We start from the raw sequence: 20,134 nt of genomic DNA on the forward strand, positions 1-20,134 counted from the left end.
GTATGGTAGTGTATGATATGGGTCATTTCTGATGGTTGTTTGTACATGAAGATTTAATGCATCATGTTGCTTTACCAGTCTTGATGCGAGTCTCTTCTGGATATAGATTGATACAACTCCACATTTTCCCCTCCTGCGCAGTAGCTGGTCTAAACATGTGGAAGGTGTTGTAGCCCTGCACAGTTAGAGTCTCTCTGCTATTTTAAATCATATCTCGGTCACTACACAAATGTCAATGTCTTCCAGGGTGAGAAGGAATTGTAGGGAGTGGAATTTCTTGTTCAGGTTCCTAACATTGGTTAGTAGTATGAAGATAGATGAAGGCTGCCAGCCTAGCTAGATATAATTTTGTAGATAATTCTGTCCTTTGTAAATATTAATGTAAGCCACAGGCTTGTTCTCTTAAATGTGAAAAGACTATATTGGATGTTGAACTGAAAAAAATGTAACAGTTCACTCTGCTGTACAAAAGCTGATAAGTCAAACATTGTGAAATTCTTTGATTTAAAAGTCGGAGCCGAGATGTCATGGGGGAGGCATTCTACCTGTTGTTTTGAGGGCAGAGTTAATAGCTAGAATTTACATGTATAAAACGTCTTTCAGCTTTTCCTGGTTAGGGGTCGCCACAATGGAACTCTCGTCCACTAATGATTGGCAGTGGATTTTTACAGTGCCAAGTTGCCAGCCTGATGCCCAACCTTCAAAGAAGGCACGCCCATTCACGCACGCACCTACCTGTATGTCTTTAACGTCACTCGACCACGGGGAGGATATGCAGACTCCACACACAAGGCATTCCAGCCGAGAATTGAACGGAAGAACCTCTTGCTGTGAGGCGACAATGCTAACCGCTGCACCACCGCGGCCTTAGAATTTACATGTATAATTTCTTTTATTGCCTTGACTTCCTGACCCAGCTGCAAGATCAAAAGGGCTATTAACCTCCGAGTTTCTGTTAGCCTGAGAAGCAGAAAGAAATGATGCAGTCTGAAATGAATTAGCGATACTGGATTCTCAATTTAAGGACAGAAGGAATGAGGGCATTTAGCATTTATCTTGAGAACATCCAACTCACCAGCACTGCCTGTGTTGTATATGCAAGTTTATTTTAGAACAGTGTTTTTTCTAAGATATAGCTAGGACCTAGGAAGATTAGATTAGATTTTTTTTCTGTATTGATGTCAGAACTTTTCTACTGTATTATTTTAACTCATTCCATCCGAGTGATGCCTCCAGGTGCATCTGCAGTTAACTCGTACTGATGCCTTTAGGCGTCAAATATAGCTTGTACACATTTGCATCAATAATTCCAAAACCATGCCGTGTACAAGGTTTTAAAAGATTTCATCTTTAAGCTTACACAATAGCAAACTCAAATGCATTAATATCTGACCCCTCTGTCTGGTGCAGGTAAATAGATATTAACTGTTGTTTTTATGATATTAATTTATATATATAATTTTTACATTTTTTTTAAATATCTCAACAACCAAGTAACACAGACAGAACTCCTTAGCCTCGTATGAAAGCTCTTAGCTATATAGTTCATAGTTTAGTACTAGGCTAGCTGTCCTTCCGGACCATTTTAGGCTTAGCCAATTACCCCATGTGAGAATCAAACCCTGCACCCTGGATCTGTAAGGTAAACACTTATGCCACTCTCCCAACCCTGAATGAATAAAATGCTTCTGTATGTGTGTAAGTTGAGGGGTTGCTGAGATGTTATAAGTTGTTTACAAAATATTACAAATGTAATAGTCATTGTGTTTACTGTGACTTATAAATTCAGTTTAAGACCTAGACCCTAATGAATACTACCATTATAAAAATAGTTTATGCTGAAGAGTTTGTCATTTATACTTCTTTAATAATCCTAATGGTTCCAGAGATATGAACATTTGTTTGAAATGTGAGGACATAATTTGTTTCTGTGAAAAGGCTTAGGCTCCGCCTATTGGAAGTTACAGTGTAAACTTCCTGAGCTCCATTGGAGTGAATGAGTTAAGTATTTCTCTGTGATCTCTGAATTCTTGACAAGCACTGTGTAGAAAGAAGTATTGTCTTGTGTTTTTATTAAAGTCTTCTTAACCCCTTTGGCTAGAACCAACACAGCATGCACCCACCTACTTTCCACTGTCCTGTATGCCTCCTCCATTCTCACTAACCTCTCTAAAACCAAACTAAGTAAATTAACTGTCTGCTGCTACAACCATATCGCTAGATTCCCTACAGGGGCTACTTATCACACACATCGCTGTCAAAATCTAAAACTACTAACATGGCTCGAGTTACCCAACCTACTACTCTACTGTCAGCTTACAATAGCCCATAGAATACTTAGCCAACCAGAGTTCCAGGTATGCAACCCTTAATTACCCCTTACATCTGTACTAGACCACTGAGATTTAGTGATAAATTAATGGTAAAAACCTCTAAATCCTGCAATCATGCCAGTGACTCAGTATTCTCCAATTACATAGCAAAAATTTGGAACTCACTTCCTCCTGACTTAACTCTCGAACCCTCTCTAACAAAATTTAAGATTGCAGCAAAAATGATTTCATCAACCACTGGATATGTTCCTGCTCTAACCCAGGTTAATCTCCCTCCTCAGGCTGCTATTGTGCTCATTGCTTTATTTTTTTTCTCTTCCTCATTTCTACTGGCATTTCAACTCCGTTATTATATTGCTCCCTATACCTTACTACCCAAACTTACTCACTAATATTCTCTCGGCTTATGATCTCCTGCAATCTTTCTTTGTATTAATTGTTATCTGAACTGTTGGTAGTTTTTAACTGTATTTGTTAAATTATTCTTGTATTTCTGGAGCTTTTTTCCCCGGGCCTCCACTGAAAATGGATATGTATCCAGTTGGACTTTCCCAGTTAACAAATGTAAAATAAATACATAATAAATACTTTTAAACCTTTCAACTGTGGCTGTTTTGTGTAGAGATAATTTAAGCTCTGAGTACATTGCATGTATTTAGTGATATTGCATAAAGCCACTCCAATAGCATTGCTGTTCAGTCACACTTAACATTTGGATAATAATATTGCACAGTATAATTGGACACGCTTTCATAAGGGCCTTTTAATGGCTGATAAATATTGGTGGGTGGTGGCAAGTGGTACTACCGTACAATCTGGGTAAAAGGGGCAAAGCTGGAGAACCTGTGCCAGCCTTCCCCAGGAGTGTCTGTGTGGTTGTATATAACTCTCTTATCTCAAAGTGTGTGTGTGTTGCTACTTGGGCAGGGACACGAAGTACTGGTTGGACAGAGAGGGTACTGGAGGCTTTAGCTTGCCCACTAGGCTGAGATCTGGACCCTGTAGCTGTGCCAGTGGGGAGTCTTACTGGGGACCTGGAGAGAAAGGGAGAAACCAGCCCCAGACTGACTGTGACCTCTGTGTGCACGTAAGGGAAATTTACTTTACTGTGTGTGTATTTATTATCCTTTCCCCTGTATGGATGCACCTCACTGGTGTGAGTGGTGAGGATTGAGGCTCCTTGATTGCTGAGCCAGCGCACAGGTGTCACAAGTAGCACCTTCATATTTTCCTCTGTTTGTTTCATTGTGTTGATAGGTTTATCAGGTTGTCATTGTCTAAAAAAGAACTGTGGGGGTGGACAGTGTTTTTTCCAATAATCAAAATCCTAGAGGGGATAGATGCAGGCAATCCTTGGCAAAGCAGTGGTCTATCGAGCATACCCTCCCAGGCTTTGTATGACATCAAAAATTAAGTCAATTATTGAAGTCATTTATGTTTTCTCGACAAATCAAAATGAAAAGCAATAACACCCACCAGGGCAGAATCAAAAAGAGAAAATTAAGCACCACAAAGTCCAGCCGCCAACCCAACAAGATGACTCACAGCGGTGTAAACAGCAGGGTTTATTGGAATAGGCAAAGTAAATACAAAACTGTTAGACTGTTAAATTGTCATCTAACACTTTAACATTTTTTAACATTTCTCTCGTGTGAGCCTCAACTATTTTCTCAAAACATAACACATCTTTATGAAGTGGAGGCATAAAAGCACTTTTCCTTTTTAATTTGTTATTATCTTGGCTAACACAACCAACCTGACTTGTCTCACTTTTCCCCTTCCCTGCAAAATACATTTTCAGGTGCATCTGCCTAACAAACATTTTTATTTCCACCAATGTTTTAACAGTGTCAGGTCTAAACTTTGGAACAAATTTTACCCCTTTCGAAAATAAGTCAAAATAATCATCATTAACATTTAAATTGGTGTAGTTATAAATGCAATAATTATTTTTACGAAGGACTTTAAAATTACTACCTTCTTTGATAACATATACATTGTTGTCACCATTTTCAAGCACAATATCTGTTTCATGGATACTTTTTTCATACAATTCATCTGTATTACTCGGTGAACCAATCCACATATGTTCATTCCCTGAACAATCTGTCACCTCAATATCCAAGACACTTAAATAAACATTGTTGTTCTTAAGACAACTATTGTCTTTAACAAAACTTGTACACCCATTCACACTGCCTTGTTCATTATTAGCCAACTCACAACATCTGATCTCAGCAGAACTACCAACAACCATGGTTTCATTTTCGACTAAAAAGTCACCCCCCAGGGAGTCCACCCTCACTAATATCTCCCTCTCCTGTTGATTCTTCCACTGTAGTTTTCCTGGTGTTCCCTCTGGTGCACCTCCCTGTTGCGCAGCCTCTCTGACCTTCGGGGCTGTTCTTCCATTTCTAAAAAATCATTTGGCCTATCAGACCCTTCATCAAAATCATTGACATCGTTAAAACATAAACACCATTATTTGTTTCATCCCCCATATGTTCACTTTCCTCACTATTATTAAATTCAAGCCCCCTGTGTTTAATCCCGGGTGGGTATGCACATTTACATTTATAGTCAAAACTGTCCCTCTTAAGTTTCTTTTCCTTAGTCTCAGAACTTTTTAAAACATACATTTCGATATTTTTAATTGCCTTATCAAAGTTACTTTTGTAGTGTTCAAACATTAAGTCTGTAGTAATACTCACATACAATAGTTTAATTTCACCTTTAATTTCGTTCAGCTTAAGCTCATTGTTCTTTAAAATAATGTCCAACATTTCCAAGCCTGTTCGATCAAACAAGCTCACAAGTTCTTTAAAGGCCTCCGACCCTTCTTCAACACCCATCGGTCTTTTCCAAATTCTTAATCCCTTTGGCACCTGCTTCAAACCCCTGGAATTGCACAAGAACTTCGAATCCATCTGGATAGCACGATATTTCTTACACAGTTTCTCGTAATTTAAAATCTGCTCCCTCAAACAAGGTCTCGCCTCCACCGTTCGGCTCCTTGCAACAATGTCCGGGATAAACGGTTCGTTGAACCAGGAAGAAATGTCGAAGCCTTTGTTCTGCTCTTTCCCCTTCGGGTCCTCAGCATCACCTCCTTGATGTAGGTTCCCCCCTTGGGAACTAGTCGCTCTAGCATACGATCTTCCCCTGGTCGGTTGGGCGCATGGAATTGACCCAACAGGAGAGTGTAAGGTAAAACATCGAACCTCCGAGTCTGTTGGGCTCACCGGTTCAGTCAAACTCTCTCTCCTAGAATTCCTGCCACTGTTAACAACTCCGTTAACAGACTCCACCTCGTAAGCTTGTATCAGCTTGTTAACAACCACCGCTAACTCCTTTAAAACAGCCTGCATGTTCAACCGCTGAACGCTGGTATAGGCAACTGTCCCAATGGTTTGTTGACAAATCAAAATGAAAAGCAATAACACCCACCAGGGCAGAATCAAAAAGAGAAAATTAAGCACCACAAAGTCCAGCCGCCAACCCAACAAAATGACTCACATATATGTTGCCTATACCAGCGTTCAGCGGTTGAACATGCAGGCTGTTTTAAAGGAGTTAGCGGTGGTTGTTAACAAGCTGATACAAGCTTACGAGGTGGAGTCTGTTAATGGAGTTGTTAACAGTGGCAGGAATTCTAGGAGAGAGAGTTTGACTGAACCGGTGAGCCCAACAGACTCGGAGGTTCGATGTTTTACCTTACACTCTCCTGTTGGGTCAATTCCATGCGCCCAACCGACCAGGGGAAGATCGTATGCTAGAGCGACTAGTTCCCAAGGGGGGAACCTACATCAAGGAGGTGATGCTGAGGACCCGAAGGGGAAAGAGCAGAACAAAGGCTTCGACATTTCTTCCTGGTTCAACGAACCGTTTATCCCGGACATTGTTGCAAGGAGCCGAACGGTGGAGGCGAGACCTTGTTTGAGGGAGCAGATTTTAAATTACGAGAAACTGTGTAAGAAATATCGTGCTATCCAGATGGATTCGAAGTTCTTGTGCGATTCCAGGGGTTTGAAGCAGGTGCCAAAGGGATTAAGAATTTGGAAAAGACCGATGGGTGTTGAAGAAGGGTCGGAGGCCTTTAAAGAACTTGTGAGCTTGTTTGATCGAACAGGCTTGGAAATGTTGGACATTATTTTAAAGAACAATGAGCTTAAGCTGAACGAAATTAAAGGTGAAATTAAACTATTGTATGTGAGTATTACTACAGACTTAATGTTTGAACACTACAAAAGTAACTTTGATAAGGCAATTAAAAATATCGAAATGTATGTTTTAAAAAGTTCTGAGACTAAGGAAAAGAAACTTAAGAGGGACAGTTTTGACTATAAATGTAAATGTGCATACCCACCCGGGATTAAACACAGGGGGCTTGAATTTAATAATAGTGAGGAAAGTGAACATATGGGGGATGAAACAAATAATGGTGTTTATGTTTTTAACGATGTCAATGATTTTGATGAAGGGTCTGATAGGCCAAATGATTTTTTAGAAATGGAAGAACAGCCCCGAAGGTCAGAGAGGCTGCAACAGGAGGTGCACCAGAGGGAACACCAGGAAAACTACAGTGGAAGAATCAACAGGAGAGGGAGATATTAGTGAGGGTGGACTCCCTGGGGGGTGACTTTTTAGTCGAAAATGAAACCATGGATGTTGGTAGTTCTGCTGAGATCAGATGTTGTGAGTTGGCTAATAATGAACAAGGCAGTGTGAATGGGTGTACAAGTTTTGTTAAAGACAATAGTTGTCTTAAGAACAACAATGTTTATTTAAGTGTCTTGGATATTGAGGTGACAGATTGTTCAGGAATGAACATATGTGGATTGGTTCACCGAGTAATACAGATGAATTGTATGAAAAAAGTATCCATGAAACAGATATTGTGCTTGAAAATGGTGACAACAATGTATATGTTATCAAAGAAGGTAGTAATTTTAAAGTCCTTCGTAAAAATAATTATTGCATTTATAACTACACCAATTTAAATGTTAATGATGATTATTTTGACTTATTTTCGAAAGGGGTAAAATTTGTTCCAAAGTTTAGACCTGACACTGTTAAAACATTGGTGGAAATAAAAATGTTTGTTAGGCAGATGCACCTGAAAATGTATTTTGCAGGGAAGGGGAAAAGTGAGACAAGTCAGGTTGGTTGTGTTAGCCAAGATAATAACAAATTAAAAAGGAAAAGTGCTTTTATGCCTCCACTTCATAAAGATGTGTTATGTTTTGAGAAAATAGTTGAGGCTCACATGAGAGAAATGTTAAAAAATGTTAGTGTTAGATGACAATTTAACAGTCTAACAGTTTTGTATTTACTTTGCCTATTCCAATAAACCCTGCTGTTTACACCGCTGTGAGTCATCTTGTTGGGTTGGCGGCTGGACTTTGTGGTGCTTAATTTTCTCTTTTTGATTCTGCCCTGGTGGGTGTTATTGCTTTTCATTTTGATTTGTCAACAAACCATTGGGACAGTTGCCTATACCAGCGTTCAGCGGTTGAACATGCAGGCTGTTTTAAAGGAGTTAGCGGTGGTTGTTAACAAGCTGATACAAGCTTACGAGGTGGAGTCTGTTAACGGAGTTGTTAACAGTGGCAGGAATTCTAGGAGAGAGAGTTTGACTGAACCGGTGAGCCCAACAGACTCGGAGGTTCGATGTTTTACCTTACACTCTCCTGTTGGGTCAATTCCATGCCCAACCGACCAGGGGAAGATCGTATGCTAGAGCGACTAGTTCCCAAGGGGGGAACCTACATCAAGGAGGTGATGCTGAGGACCCGAAGGGGAAAGAGCAGAACAAAGGCTTCGACATTTCTTCCTGGTTCAACGAACCGTTTATCCCGGACATTGTTGCAAGGAGCCGAACGGTGGAGGCGAGACCTTGTTTGAGGGAGCAGATTTTAAATTACGAGAAACTGTGTAAGAAATATCGTGCTATCCAGATGGATTCGAAGTTCTTGTGCGATTCCAGGGGTTTGAAGCAGGTGCCAAAGGGATTAAGAATTTGGAAAAGACCAATGGGTGTTGAAGAAGGGTCGGAGGCCTTTAAAGAACTTGTGAGCTTGTTTGATCGAACAGGCTTGGAAATGTTGGACATTATTTTAAAGAACAATGAGCTTAAGCTGAACGAAATTAAAGGTGAAATTAAACTATTGTATGTGAGTATTACTACAGACTTAATGTTTGAACACTACAAAAGTAACTTTGATAAGGCAATTAAAAATATCGAAATGTATGTTTTAAAAAGTTCTGAGACTAAGGAAAAGAAACTTAAGAGGGACAGTTTTGACTATAAATGTAAATGTGCATACCCACCCGGGATTAAACACAGGGGGCTTGAATTTAATAATAGTGAGGAAAGTGAACATATGGGGGATGAAACAAATAATGGTGTTTATGTTTTTAACGATGTCAATGATTTTGATGAAGGGTCTGATAGGCCAAATGATTTTTTAGAAATGGAAGAACAGCCCCGAAGGTCAGAGAGGCTGCGCAACAGGGAGGTGCACCAGAGGGAACACCAGGAAAACTACAGTGGAAGAATCAACAGGAGAGGGAGATATTAGTGAGGGTGGACTCCCTGGGGGGTGACTTTTTAGTCGAAAATGAAACCATGGTTGTTGGTAGTTCTGCTGAGATCAGATGTTGTGAGTTGGCTAATAATGAACAAGGCAGTGTGAATGGGTGTACAAGTTTTGTTAAAGACAATAGTTGTCTTAAGAACAACAATGTTTATTTAAGTGTCTTGGATATTGAGGTGACAGATTGTTCAGGGAATGAACATATGTGGATTGGTTCACCGAGTAATACAGATGAATTGTATGAAAAAAGTATCCATGAAACAGATATTGTGCTTGAAAATGGTGACAACAATGTATATGTGATCAAAGAAGGTAGTAATTTTAAAGTCCTTCGTAAAAATAATTATTGCATTTATAACTACACCAATTTAAATGTTAATGATGATTATTTTGACTTATTTTCGAAAGGGGTAAAATTTGTTCCAAAGTTTAGACCTGACACTGTTAAAACATTGGTGGAAATAAAAATGTTTGTTAGGCAGATGCACCTGAAAATGTATTTTGCAGGGAAGGGGAAAAGTGAGACAAGTCAGGTTGGTTGTGTTAGCCAAGATAATAACAAATTAAAAAGGAAAAGTGCTTTTATGCCTCCACTTCATAAAGATGTGTTATGTTTTGAGAAAATAGTTGAGGCTCACACGAGAGAAATGTTAAAAAATGTTAAAGTGTTAGATGACAATTTAACAGTCTAACAGTTTTGTATTTACTTTGCCTATTCCAATAAACCCTGCTGTTTACACCGCTGTGAGTCATCTTGTTGGGTTGGCGGCTGGACTTTGTGGTGCTTAATTTTCTATTTATGTTTTCTCATATTGCAGCATCATCCTTGGAAAAGGTAGAATGCTGCTTTATGCTAGGCTACTTGGACAGACATTCTGAGAGGTTCATCATGTCTGTCTTCATATAATCCAGGGAGATGCACCTCAAGTCATTGACACCAGCATGAACTTTGACAGAGTCATACTGGTACTTGTTGCTCAAGGACTTATTGCATGTGTGATTTAATGGATCCTGGTACCAGACAAGCAACTGTCAGTCTTTCCTTGCTCAGCCTGGTAAGAGCCATATCCACTTTCATGCAAAATGTTTGAATAGTAATGAGAAACTATTTCTTTTTTTTTGGTCTTACTGACACCTGCTAACTACAAAGTATTTACTGCTTGACAGGAAATGGCAGGAAAGAATCTGTCAATTTTTGAATTCCAAAACATTTATAAATAGTTGTATTTTTTTTTTTGCCATATACCTTGATCAGAAATCACCCGCGGTGGTGGTGCTGCGGTAGCATTGTCGCCTCACAGTAAGACGCTGTCTGGTTCGATTCTCAGCTAGAACGTCTTCTGTGTGGAGACATGCGTGAATGGGCGTACCTTCGTTGAAGGTTGTGCATCAGGCCTGGCAAGCCGGTACGTAAAAATCAACTGCCAATCATTAGCGGACCTAAGTTCCGCTGTGGCGACCCCTAACCGGGAAAAGCCGAAAGACACAAACAAACAAACCCTGATCACAAATCACAGATATATATTGAAAGGGATCTATGTCAGATGATCAACTTATCAGAAACTTGAAAAAAAAATATCTGAGACCATAAGATTGAGTTTCCAAAAACATGAATGTCAAAAACCCCCCCACAAAAGTCTACCTTTATGTTTTTTCAGGGGGCAAGCCCCCCCCCCCCGAGAATTATATATACCAACTCAGAGACTGCACTACAGTGAAAAGGGTAAATTACCCAATCCTTGCTGTACCACAATCTCCATTTAAAAGCTTTGAGTTTTCAAAACCTCGATCATATGGTCTCTACCATATGGAGTTCCAGTTTTTGAAAACTCGATCAGCTGATAGGGACCCATTGAAAGATGATAACTCTATTTTTAGATTCCATGGCCCTTACTCCATTGACTCCAATGGAGCTCAGGAAGTTTGCACTGTAACTTCCAATGGGCAGAGCCTAAGCCTTTTGACAGAATCAAATTATGTCCTCACATTTCAAACAAATGTTCATATCTCTGGGATTATAGGGGTTACTAAAGAAGTGTAAATGTCAAACTCTTCAGCACAAACTCTTTTTACAGTAGTAGTATTCTTTAGGTTCAAGGTCTTAAACCGAATTTTGTAAGTTACAGTAAATGTAGTAACTATTACATTTGTAATATTTTATAAACAACTTGCAGTATCTCAGCAACCACTTCAGTTACACACATGCTGTCAGCAGCATTTTATTCTTCTAGTTGAGAGCTTTCATATGAGGCTGAGTTCTGTCCGTGTTACTTGGTTGAGATATTTAGAAAAATGTGAAAATTATATCTATATATATTATCATTAAAACAACAGTTAATATCTATTTACTTGTGCTAGACAGAGGTCAGATATTAATGCAGTTGAATTTGCTGTTGTGTAAGCTTTAAGATGAAATCTTTTAAGACCTTGTACATAGCATGGTTTTAAAATTTGTTGATGCAAATATAAACAAGTAATATTTGACGTCTAGAGGCGTCAGTAGGTGTTAACTGCAGATGCACCTGGAGCCGTCACTCGAATGTTATTAGTTAAAGTATTGAAAAGAAATTGAGGAATGAATACTGCTGTCTCGCATGAAAATCTCTTTCTCAGTCAGGAAAGTGAGCTGGAGATGCCTTTTTTCCTAGTAGATTTTGGCCCAGCCCAAGTTGGCAGTGAAATCTTCTCATTTTGGGATCACATGTTAAACAGCCTCATTGCAGTCTGGAATGTCGGTTTCACTTGAACAGTTTAGCATTACATGAGCAGCCTGTGTAGCCATCTGCAGATTATTTGAAGATGGAGTTACTAATGATCGTGGCTTAGTCAAGGAATGGAACCGATATTGACAGCTCATCCAGACTCAGGAAAGTCCTTTTTTCTCCTTCATTCATCTCTGGTCCTGACAACTGATATGTCAGACTTGGATTGGAGAGTGTACTTGCATTTGCGGTCAGCTGAGGGACTCTGGCCCCTATCTTGAGTGAAACTGCACATAAATCTGAAGGTGATATTATGAGCTTAGCTGCAAAAGCAATCCAAGTTGCAATGAAAAGAACTATAGTATTGTGGTACATAAACAAAGGGCAGAGCATAGTTATTCCAGTTATGCAGAATGGCCACTCAGCTGAGGGAGTAAGCAGACTAGTTGAATTGAAGTGTTATCTGGACCATGAACTGCAGCTTATCTTAGAAGTGTTTCTCTTCCTCTTTTCTGTGTTTGGAGTTGCCGAAATTGGTTTCTTAGCCTCATGAAGCAGTGCAGAACTTTCAAGATTCTTGACTAAGTGCACAAACACTCTATTAAAACTGTCAGAAAAATCTGATGTGCACATTTCCTCCACCTCATCTTGAATCAAATTATGCTTGTGAAGGCAAGAGATAAATGGATTTGTCTTATTTCTGAACCTCCTCATTGGTTAAGATGAAGGAAACTGTGGTTCTTGCATTCTCCCACTCCTGTGACAATGCTCTGACTTTTAAATCTTTATAAGGAGTTCTCCACTTGAACCACAATCACAAGAAAGTGTTTCCTCTCTCTGGTTCTGATTTTATACCAGCAAGAATGATGATGTCACCTGTTGGCCCTTTTTCCATTTTTATTCTCTGTATCGTAGATGGGAGACAGCCCTTCTTCCATTTAGTCACCTCTGCTAAAAGGTATCAGAGTTGCAGGCAACAATTTCAGTCTGAAGATCCAGATTCTTTTCTTCAGAATCCAAGTAGAAGAGTGTTGCTGGTGCTGTATGTATTCTCTAGTAGATGGTTATGGTCTCATAATTGGTGTGTTGAAGACACCAGGAAGTTTATCAGGTATGTTTCTTTTGCCCCAAATAGTTTGGGGTTAAAGTTAGAAACCAGACCATTTCTAGCTGGATTGCTGGTTGCTTTAGTTGCTCCTCTTCTAGGAAACATAGACTCTATCAGAACTTATTCTGTCAGAGGGATTCATGTTTAAGCTGCCTTTTTAAGGGAGTGGCGAGGCCACTGCCTTGAGCTCCGTGGAGAAATCCACCAAAGATTAGAAGCTGTACTGTTTCTGTTGCCAGGGAAAGTCTTGTTACAGCAGTCATTTTCTGGGGATTAGTGATCTGACCCCAGGCTCCACCTGCACATTTCTAGCTTGCTGTTCTACCAGTAAATAAATAAATACCAGAGAGATATAAAATGGATTTTATATCATAATACAGTTAAGTAGGTGCTTCTAGTAATGGCACTTGGAAACACAACTGGATTTAGTTGTGGTAGGACCCTTCTGTCCTCCCTCTCTTGGGTCATGTTAGGTTTGTTTGTGTTTTGTTATGTTGGGGTATGTATGATGCACAATTGTAGAGTGTTTGGTGAGGTGACTGTGCAGCCTGCTTTGTTTGATAAATTGCCTGTGTTGGTGTCTGTTAAGTAGTTAATGCCTTATTTCCATGCCTACCTATCTGAGTTGAAGTACACTGGTAGTGGTCTGATTTGTACAACACACAGCACTTAAATGAATTTCTGAGCTTCATCGTCTTTGTTTGCTTCTATTGTCTGATAGTGGTGATTGAGACTGACCTGATGATCGTGATTTTATTATGGACAAGTGGTGGGGTCCAAATGCTATCTGGAAAACACATGGAATATTACTGATTGCTTTTGGAGCTGAAGCTATTAAAACTGATTAAACCCTCCTAAGACTGGGTTCTTAGTCATTCCACAGGCAGTGAAAATTCATTCAACAATATGTGAAAGGAACATACTGCTTTTGAAGTTCAGCGCCAAGTGACTTTCCAAGTAAAAAGGCCTTGTACTCAAAAACTGGGCAACGGTAGGGATACATAAATGGATTTAACAATCTATTATAATAGTGAGTACCTCAATCAAAAATACACCTTTTTTAACTTACACTGGCCTGAAGTTCTCTAGGTTATCTATAGCATGTGGCCCATGTTCAAGCCTGCTTGTTTGAACAGGACATTAAAAATATTTACTTTGCCAGAGTCCTTTGACCTGTTAGAATTGAACAAAATCCTGTACAAAGCCTTAAGTGATGGTTTCCAAACTGCCTTGTACCTGTTATATGACTATTGTAGTTATATTTTCATTTTCTTACACTGCCTTGGAAGGATTGTCAGACTCCGTTTGTCCTCTCCATAAATGGCTGACACGAAGATTCTGAAGATTCCTTTCAATTTGGATACTTATTTTGCTAATCCTCACTAGGAGAGCATCAGTGCTGTCCAGAAGAGGTGGAAGGCTACAACCTGTGGATTAGAATGTGTATTCTCACTGATGTTTCTGAAAAGGTACCATCTGAAATGCTGGGACCTGCTAGAGTGAATCACGAAACATGGAGACTGAATTTGGCCGAAAGAACGCACTTGTATATACCAAGTCCGAATGCCATTTCTCAAAATATTCCCTTTTCTCCAAAGTATGGTGATCTTCTTGCAAAACGAGGTTTTAAAGAGAAGAGTGAGTTTCAAGAACAGAGCAGAACTGCTCTACATCCTCCTGATTGGGTGTCAAGGGCTCTGCGCAGATAGAAAGTCCAAATTGGCCACATCTACTAGAGGCAAGCATAAGGCCGCCTTCACATATGTCTACAGTCTTAAAGGAAGCACGCAGATCTGTTCAGAACTGATGGTCAAGGACACCACGTATACAAATGCCATAGATATAGCAAACTTGCTGGCTGACAGATTCAGCAAAAACCACCCTTCTGTCCCCCCATCAGTAATTCAGGACTTCCCCAGTACCTGACCCTTCCTCCTATAGCTAGGGAACATGTCATCACTGCTGTCTCAAAGGCAAAAAAATACAGCCTCCATGGGACCCGATAACATCCCAGACTGCATCCTACATGAACTCAGGCAGGAACTTGCAGCACCATTAGGTGCCCTATTCAACCAAAGCCTAAGTACTGGCTTCATCCCAGCTGAGTGGAGAGCAGGCACTATCATCCCTTTGATCAAAGGTGAAGCGTCCACTGATCCGGGAAGTTATAGACCCATCAGCCTAACTAGCCTGATCTGCAAGACCATGGAATGGATTATTGTGGACCTCATTAACAAGCATATTGGCAATCTCCAAACACTCGATCCCACACAATTTGGCTTCATCAAAGGGAGGTCATGTCTGTTAAATTTGGTCGACTTCTTTGAGACAGTCACCAAAGCCATGGATGAGGGGAAGACGGTGCATGCTGCCTACCTTGACCTGGCCAAAGCCTTCAATGCTATTCCCCACTCGAGCATAATAGATATACAGATTGATGCCTAGTTGAGAAAGTTTGTTACCAGATGGCTAGCTAACTGGCTGACTGATAGAACCCACCTAGTCAAAATAGGGGAAGCCACCTCAAGCAGTAGACCTGTAATGAGCGGCGTACCCCAGGGTTCGGTCTTGGGGCCTCTGTTATTGGGGATATACTTTTCTGAGGAGCAGTCCAAAACCAGTGGGCTATGGCTGACCAAGTTTGCAGATGACTGCAAGCTGGGCACTGTCATCAATTCCCTTAGTGATGTGGATCTCCTCCAAGAGGGTCTCACCCAAACAAATGACTGGTACCAGAAACATGGCCTCAAACTGAATACCAAAAAATGCATCATCATCCCGTTTGGAGAGAGTGATGTCCCCACAAATTATCACATTAATAACAACATCCTAAGCAGTCAATCAGTTGTAAGGGATTTGAGCACCCAGGTTGATAGCAACCTGACATTTGACCACCATATTGCTTCTGTTGTATGGAAAGCTTTCTATATGTCTCACCTCGTAAGGAAGGTTATCTCATCCGGGGACAAGGAGGTCATAAAATCCTTGTATTCTTCCCTTTATAAGGCCCATGATTGAGTACAACACCCCGTTCGGCACGTACCTTGCAAAGCACATGCAGCAGCTGGAGAGGCCACAGAGGTTCCTCACCAGGATAATCCAGGGCCTCAAAAACTACCCTACACAGTTGGGCTAAAACCCTATCCCTCTACTCAGTTTCATACAGACTCCTCAGAGGTGACCTCTGTCTGGCATACAAGGTGATCTCGGCCCCGCCTTGACGGGACTGCTGTATATCCGCAAGTCATGCTCCACTCGAGTAACCCACATGCATGGCCTCAACCTGGTCTGTGACATCAGTAGGACTTATTGGTGGGACAGATATGTGTCCCAGAGACTCCCCCATCTGTGGAATAGGCTGCCTCTCCACGTCAAACATAGTACCTCTTTACCCCTTTTTAAGCGCAACCTGGATAATTGAATAGGAAACAGAAAATACATCCCTGGGATTCCACCTGTGTCCCTGCTGGACAGGAGATGTGGGTGATGACTTGTCTAAACATGGGCTAAACTTTTGGCTAGGCTTATAAGGGCCTCAGGGCCAATAGCCTAGTAACTTCCTATGATATGGGAAATGGGTTTATTCATTTACTGTTCTGTATCTGAGGGAGGTATACTACTTAACCCACATGATTTAGCCTCAGTGTGACTTCCTAGACGAGACTGCTGATACAGTGAAAAAACTACCTGGCAGAAAAGACCAGGACTGTATTTAAAGTGAGGTGGCAAAGGCTTTTACCTTCGGCTTCATTATGGCTTACGTTATATATGATGTAGCAGATGGGGCAGTCCAGGCAGCTGATCTGACATAGCCAATTCCTGCCATTCCTGGCTTCCCCTGATTTTTTTTCAAAGGGCATCAAAGTGCGATCATGAATACCGCATTTGTGAGCTCCTGATGGTCAGGCCAGAAATCAGGACTTGTCGCAAAGCGATGAAACAGAAGTTCAAGATATTGTTAACTGCAAGCGTCTTTATACCCTCTGCAGTAGACCTTTATTGTCATATCCCAGTGTTGCCACTAGAGATCTTAGTTCCGCAGGAACAGAGAGGATCAGTAAACCTCACTGAACCAGCAGAATGTCCGCTGGATAAACCTGTGGATCTTCTTTACCAACAGCGTGGCAAATTATAGTCCTGAGTTGCATGAGCTGACCCATTGCACTGTTGTGAAGTGCTTGAATGATTGCACGTGGGCTGAAATTAACATACATCAAAATGAGATTACTTCAATGGGTTTTTCCCCTTTCTCCGAGGAGCATCAATTTTCGAGTTGATTAGGCTGGATCTAAGAATTCATGTGTGAAATTCTCTATATGAGGTTGTGTGAGGCTTGACATTCCCATAAAGAAACAGCCCTCTCAAAATGTGGGTTTAACTGTTTGTTTTCAGCCACTTGTTTTTCAAGGATCTTTGTGTCCCTAGATTGACATGGAACTATCTTGAACCCATCCTTGATAAAACAGGTAGTTGGGAGAGACTCTCCCGCCACCTTTTGTCATTTTGGATAGAGAAGTGGGTAGCCAGAGGCAGCTGACTGCATTACTGTCTTCCCTCTCTGAACCAGTTGACTGCATTACTGTCTTCCCTCTCTGAACCAGCTTGCACTATCTGAGATTATCCTTTCTACAGAAAATGGGAACTGGAAAGGAAGATTACATTGTCCAGAAAAAAATTCCATACTCTCTCTGGACTGCGCATATAGATCAATGAGGTTGCTTCAGTTCTATATCAGGACCCAATCACTTCTACTTTGATTCTCCTATTTGGTCTCTGGCTGTCATGTTACTCACAAATTGTGTTGCGATGGCATTTCATGCCAAGGGCATCAGGATTTTTCCCTACCTGGGCAGTTGAATTATTGTAACCTGCAGCCAGAATGTTGTAATCAGTGACAGGGACTCTGCTTTTTCTTCCACCCGCTGTGTATTATTATTATTATTATTATTATTATTATTATTCACTCTCATCAGTCACAAACATTTCAGTCTTTGTTGACTTACATCACGGTTTTTATTAGCTGTTTCCTGGGCACACTGGCCTCTCATACTTTCTGTGCCATTGGCCAGGTTGGTGGATATTGAAAGAAGCAACTTGTAAAATAGTGCTGAATTTTTTTTTTGTAAGCAAGAACCAGCAAATGAGTTCAGTCAATTCTCTACTTACTGTCGTAGAACCCAGTGACTTGAGAGAAGTCATCTGAGGGAACCAAACATGTGAAATAAGCAACAATGAAATATTCTAATTGCATTTAATTTAACCAGTCATGATAACATTTAAGTATTTTCATATGACATTAAAGTTTAATCCTTAGTGTAATGTCTCGCACTTTGCTGTATTAAAAAATGTTTTTGTTTCATTAGCATATTTTTGTTGTTCTAAAAAGTTTAAGACCATTGATAGCTTGATACCTGAAAAGTGAGTGGTGTCTCTGTTTCTTATATCATGGCTATATCCTTGAATGCTGGTTTTATTTTTTTCTTGTAAACATGACAAATAGCATTAGCAAAACAGACTTGTGTTTGTTTCCTTTTGGCAGATGCTAAGTTAGGCATAAGAGTTTTGCATGAATAAAATGGAATATTTGCCAAATTCATCTTTTGTTTGTGGATATTGAAGGTTGAGTTGCTCAGTTTAAGCTGCAGTCTCTACAGTTTTGTGCTGTAGACCTTGAGTGGTGGCCATTCAGGTAATCCCCTTTGAAAGACTGCATATGAAAATAAATTTGTCTAAGGACACAAAAGTCACTTTGCTGTCCAAGTCAAGATTTCTCCATTGTGCAGAAAGGATGCTTTGTGGTAGAACCTTCCTTGCAATCTTGTATCTGCAGACCGGGTCAGGATCCTGCACCTCAGACACTTTGGATTCTCATCACCTTGATTGGGGTGCACATTTTGGCTGGCATGTAGTGTAGGGACTTGAGTCTTACAAGAAGTCTTTTACTGCACGCCTTAGGAATGAGTAATGTTTGGTCCTTTAGGCCCTCATCAAGTAGTAACTAGTGGATTTGGCCGACCTTGCAGTCCTTTTTGCTGGTGTCATTCATCTTATCCAAAAGATTTTCATAGTTAAAAAGTCTTGTCACTTATTTTGCATACCCTGTCTTCATCAAACATGGAGGGGATTCTTTTCATATCTGTCCATTCTTTTTTTAAGTGCCCACCATAGCTATCTTTAGTCCCTAAGTTTTTAAATCAGTGCAGCTGTTCTTCACATAATAGAGATTTACAGACAGCTGTATTCCAGTGATGCTCTGTCTGCTCCATTCAGTAAAGGCTTGCAGTTCTTCATCATCAGGTACTTTAGCAGACAATATAGGATGGTCTCAAAACAGTGACCAAATGGTTGGCCAATTTTATAGTGTTCTTCCACTCTCCATACCACAATAATCTCACAAAACCTCAAAAAGTGTACTGTTCCAAACCATTGGTCACGTTTGCAATCCTTTTCAGAAATGTTGCTTTAGATGATATCTTTGCAGTGGCCATATCTGCAGTGCTATGCTTAAAGGTATCATACCTTAGGGATGTTGCTCATCCTCCCAGGAGGCCTGTTCATCTTGGGACGTTGTCATAGTGGGCCCCAAGTCAAGAGTTCAAAGTCCGATAAAGAAGTTAGGTGAGCTGCTCACCAAATGCTGGATTTGCAAGAACAGTCTTTGGCTGTCAAAGAGAGTTCTCCTTTCTGTCCTTCAGTTTTTAGTGCTTTAGTCTTATCTTATCCAGTAGATCTTGGTATCTTAGCTCTGATATCAACATCTAAGTATTTAGTTGCATTTTTATGGAGTGTGGTGTAGTAAAACTGGAAGAAACCATCTATATTTATTCGGCTAAAGTGAGTTAGGTTTGGTTTATGGGCAGAATTTGATTATCACTGGAGCAAATGTCCTAGCTGTCCTGAAGCCACAGTGTGTTCTTGAAGATGAAGCATTAACCCCTTTCCAAAAGTCTTTGTTCAACTTCAGATAATTTGTATTGAGAATTTCATATATCCTGGCTGTTTCTTATAATGTTATGCTTTTTAAAGTATTGCTACTTTTTTCTGACTTTGGATGTACTATTCTAATTTGCTATCTGCTTTTACAACCTAGATATCCACTGTTGTCTTTAAATGAAATTATTTTAACCGTTCTCTGCTCAGTCATCTTTTGTCTGTTCTATATTATACCTAGCTTGCTTTTTACCTGTGTGAGAGATGTTTCCTTCTTGAAGGGATGCTTGTAAACTATTTACAAACTAATTAAAAAGTAAATCAGTAAATATGACTTTTGTTTTTTATAGATTTTTGTCTTGTGTTTTCTTCCAAAAGCTGTTTTTGGTCATCATTCTTTGAAGATGGAAGGTAAGATGGAGTTTTTGTAGTTCCTTTTATTTTATTTATGCATGCATTCATTTT

General features: G+C 40.2%; 1 protein-coding gene across 1 annotated transcript in view; it reads left to right on the forward strand.

Moving 5' to 3' along the window:
- Positions 1-20,134, forward strand: part of MCM10 (minichromosome maintenance 10 replication initiation factor) — a 948,221-nt gene that overhangs the window by 32,353 nt on the left and 895,734 nt on the right. Inside the window, exon 2 of the mRNA XM_044087964.1 lies at positions 20,020-20,080. Coding sequence (XP_043943899.1) covers positions 20,074-20,080 — 7 coding nt within the window. The 5' untranslated portion in view covers positions 20,020-20,073. The remainder of the gene's footprint in view (positions 1-20,019; positions 20,081-20,134) is intronic.

The sequence above is a fragment of the Protopterus annectens genome, chromosome 11.part0 (assembly GCF_019279795.1).
Source record: "Protopterus annectens isolate FY-2018-M chromosome 11.part0, PAN1.0, whole genome shotgun sequence".
NCBI classification, from domain to species: domain Eukaryota; kingdom Metazoa; phylum Chordata; order Ceratodontiformes; family Protopteridae; genus Protopterus; species Protopterus annectens.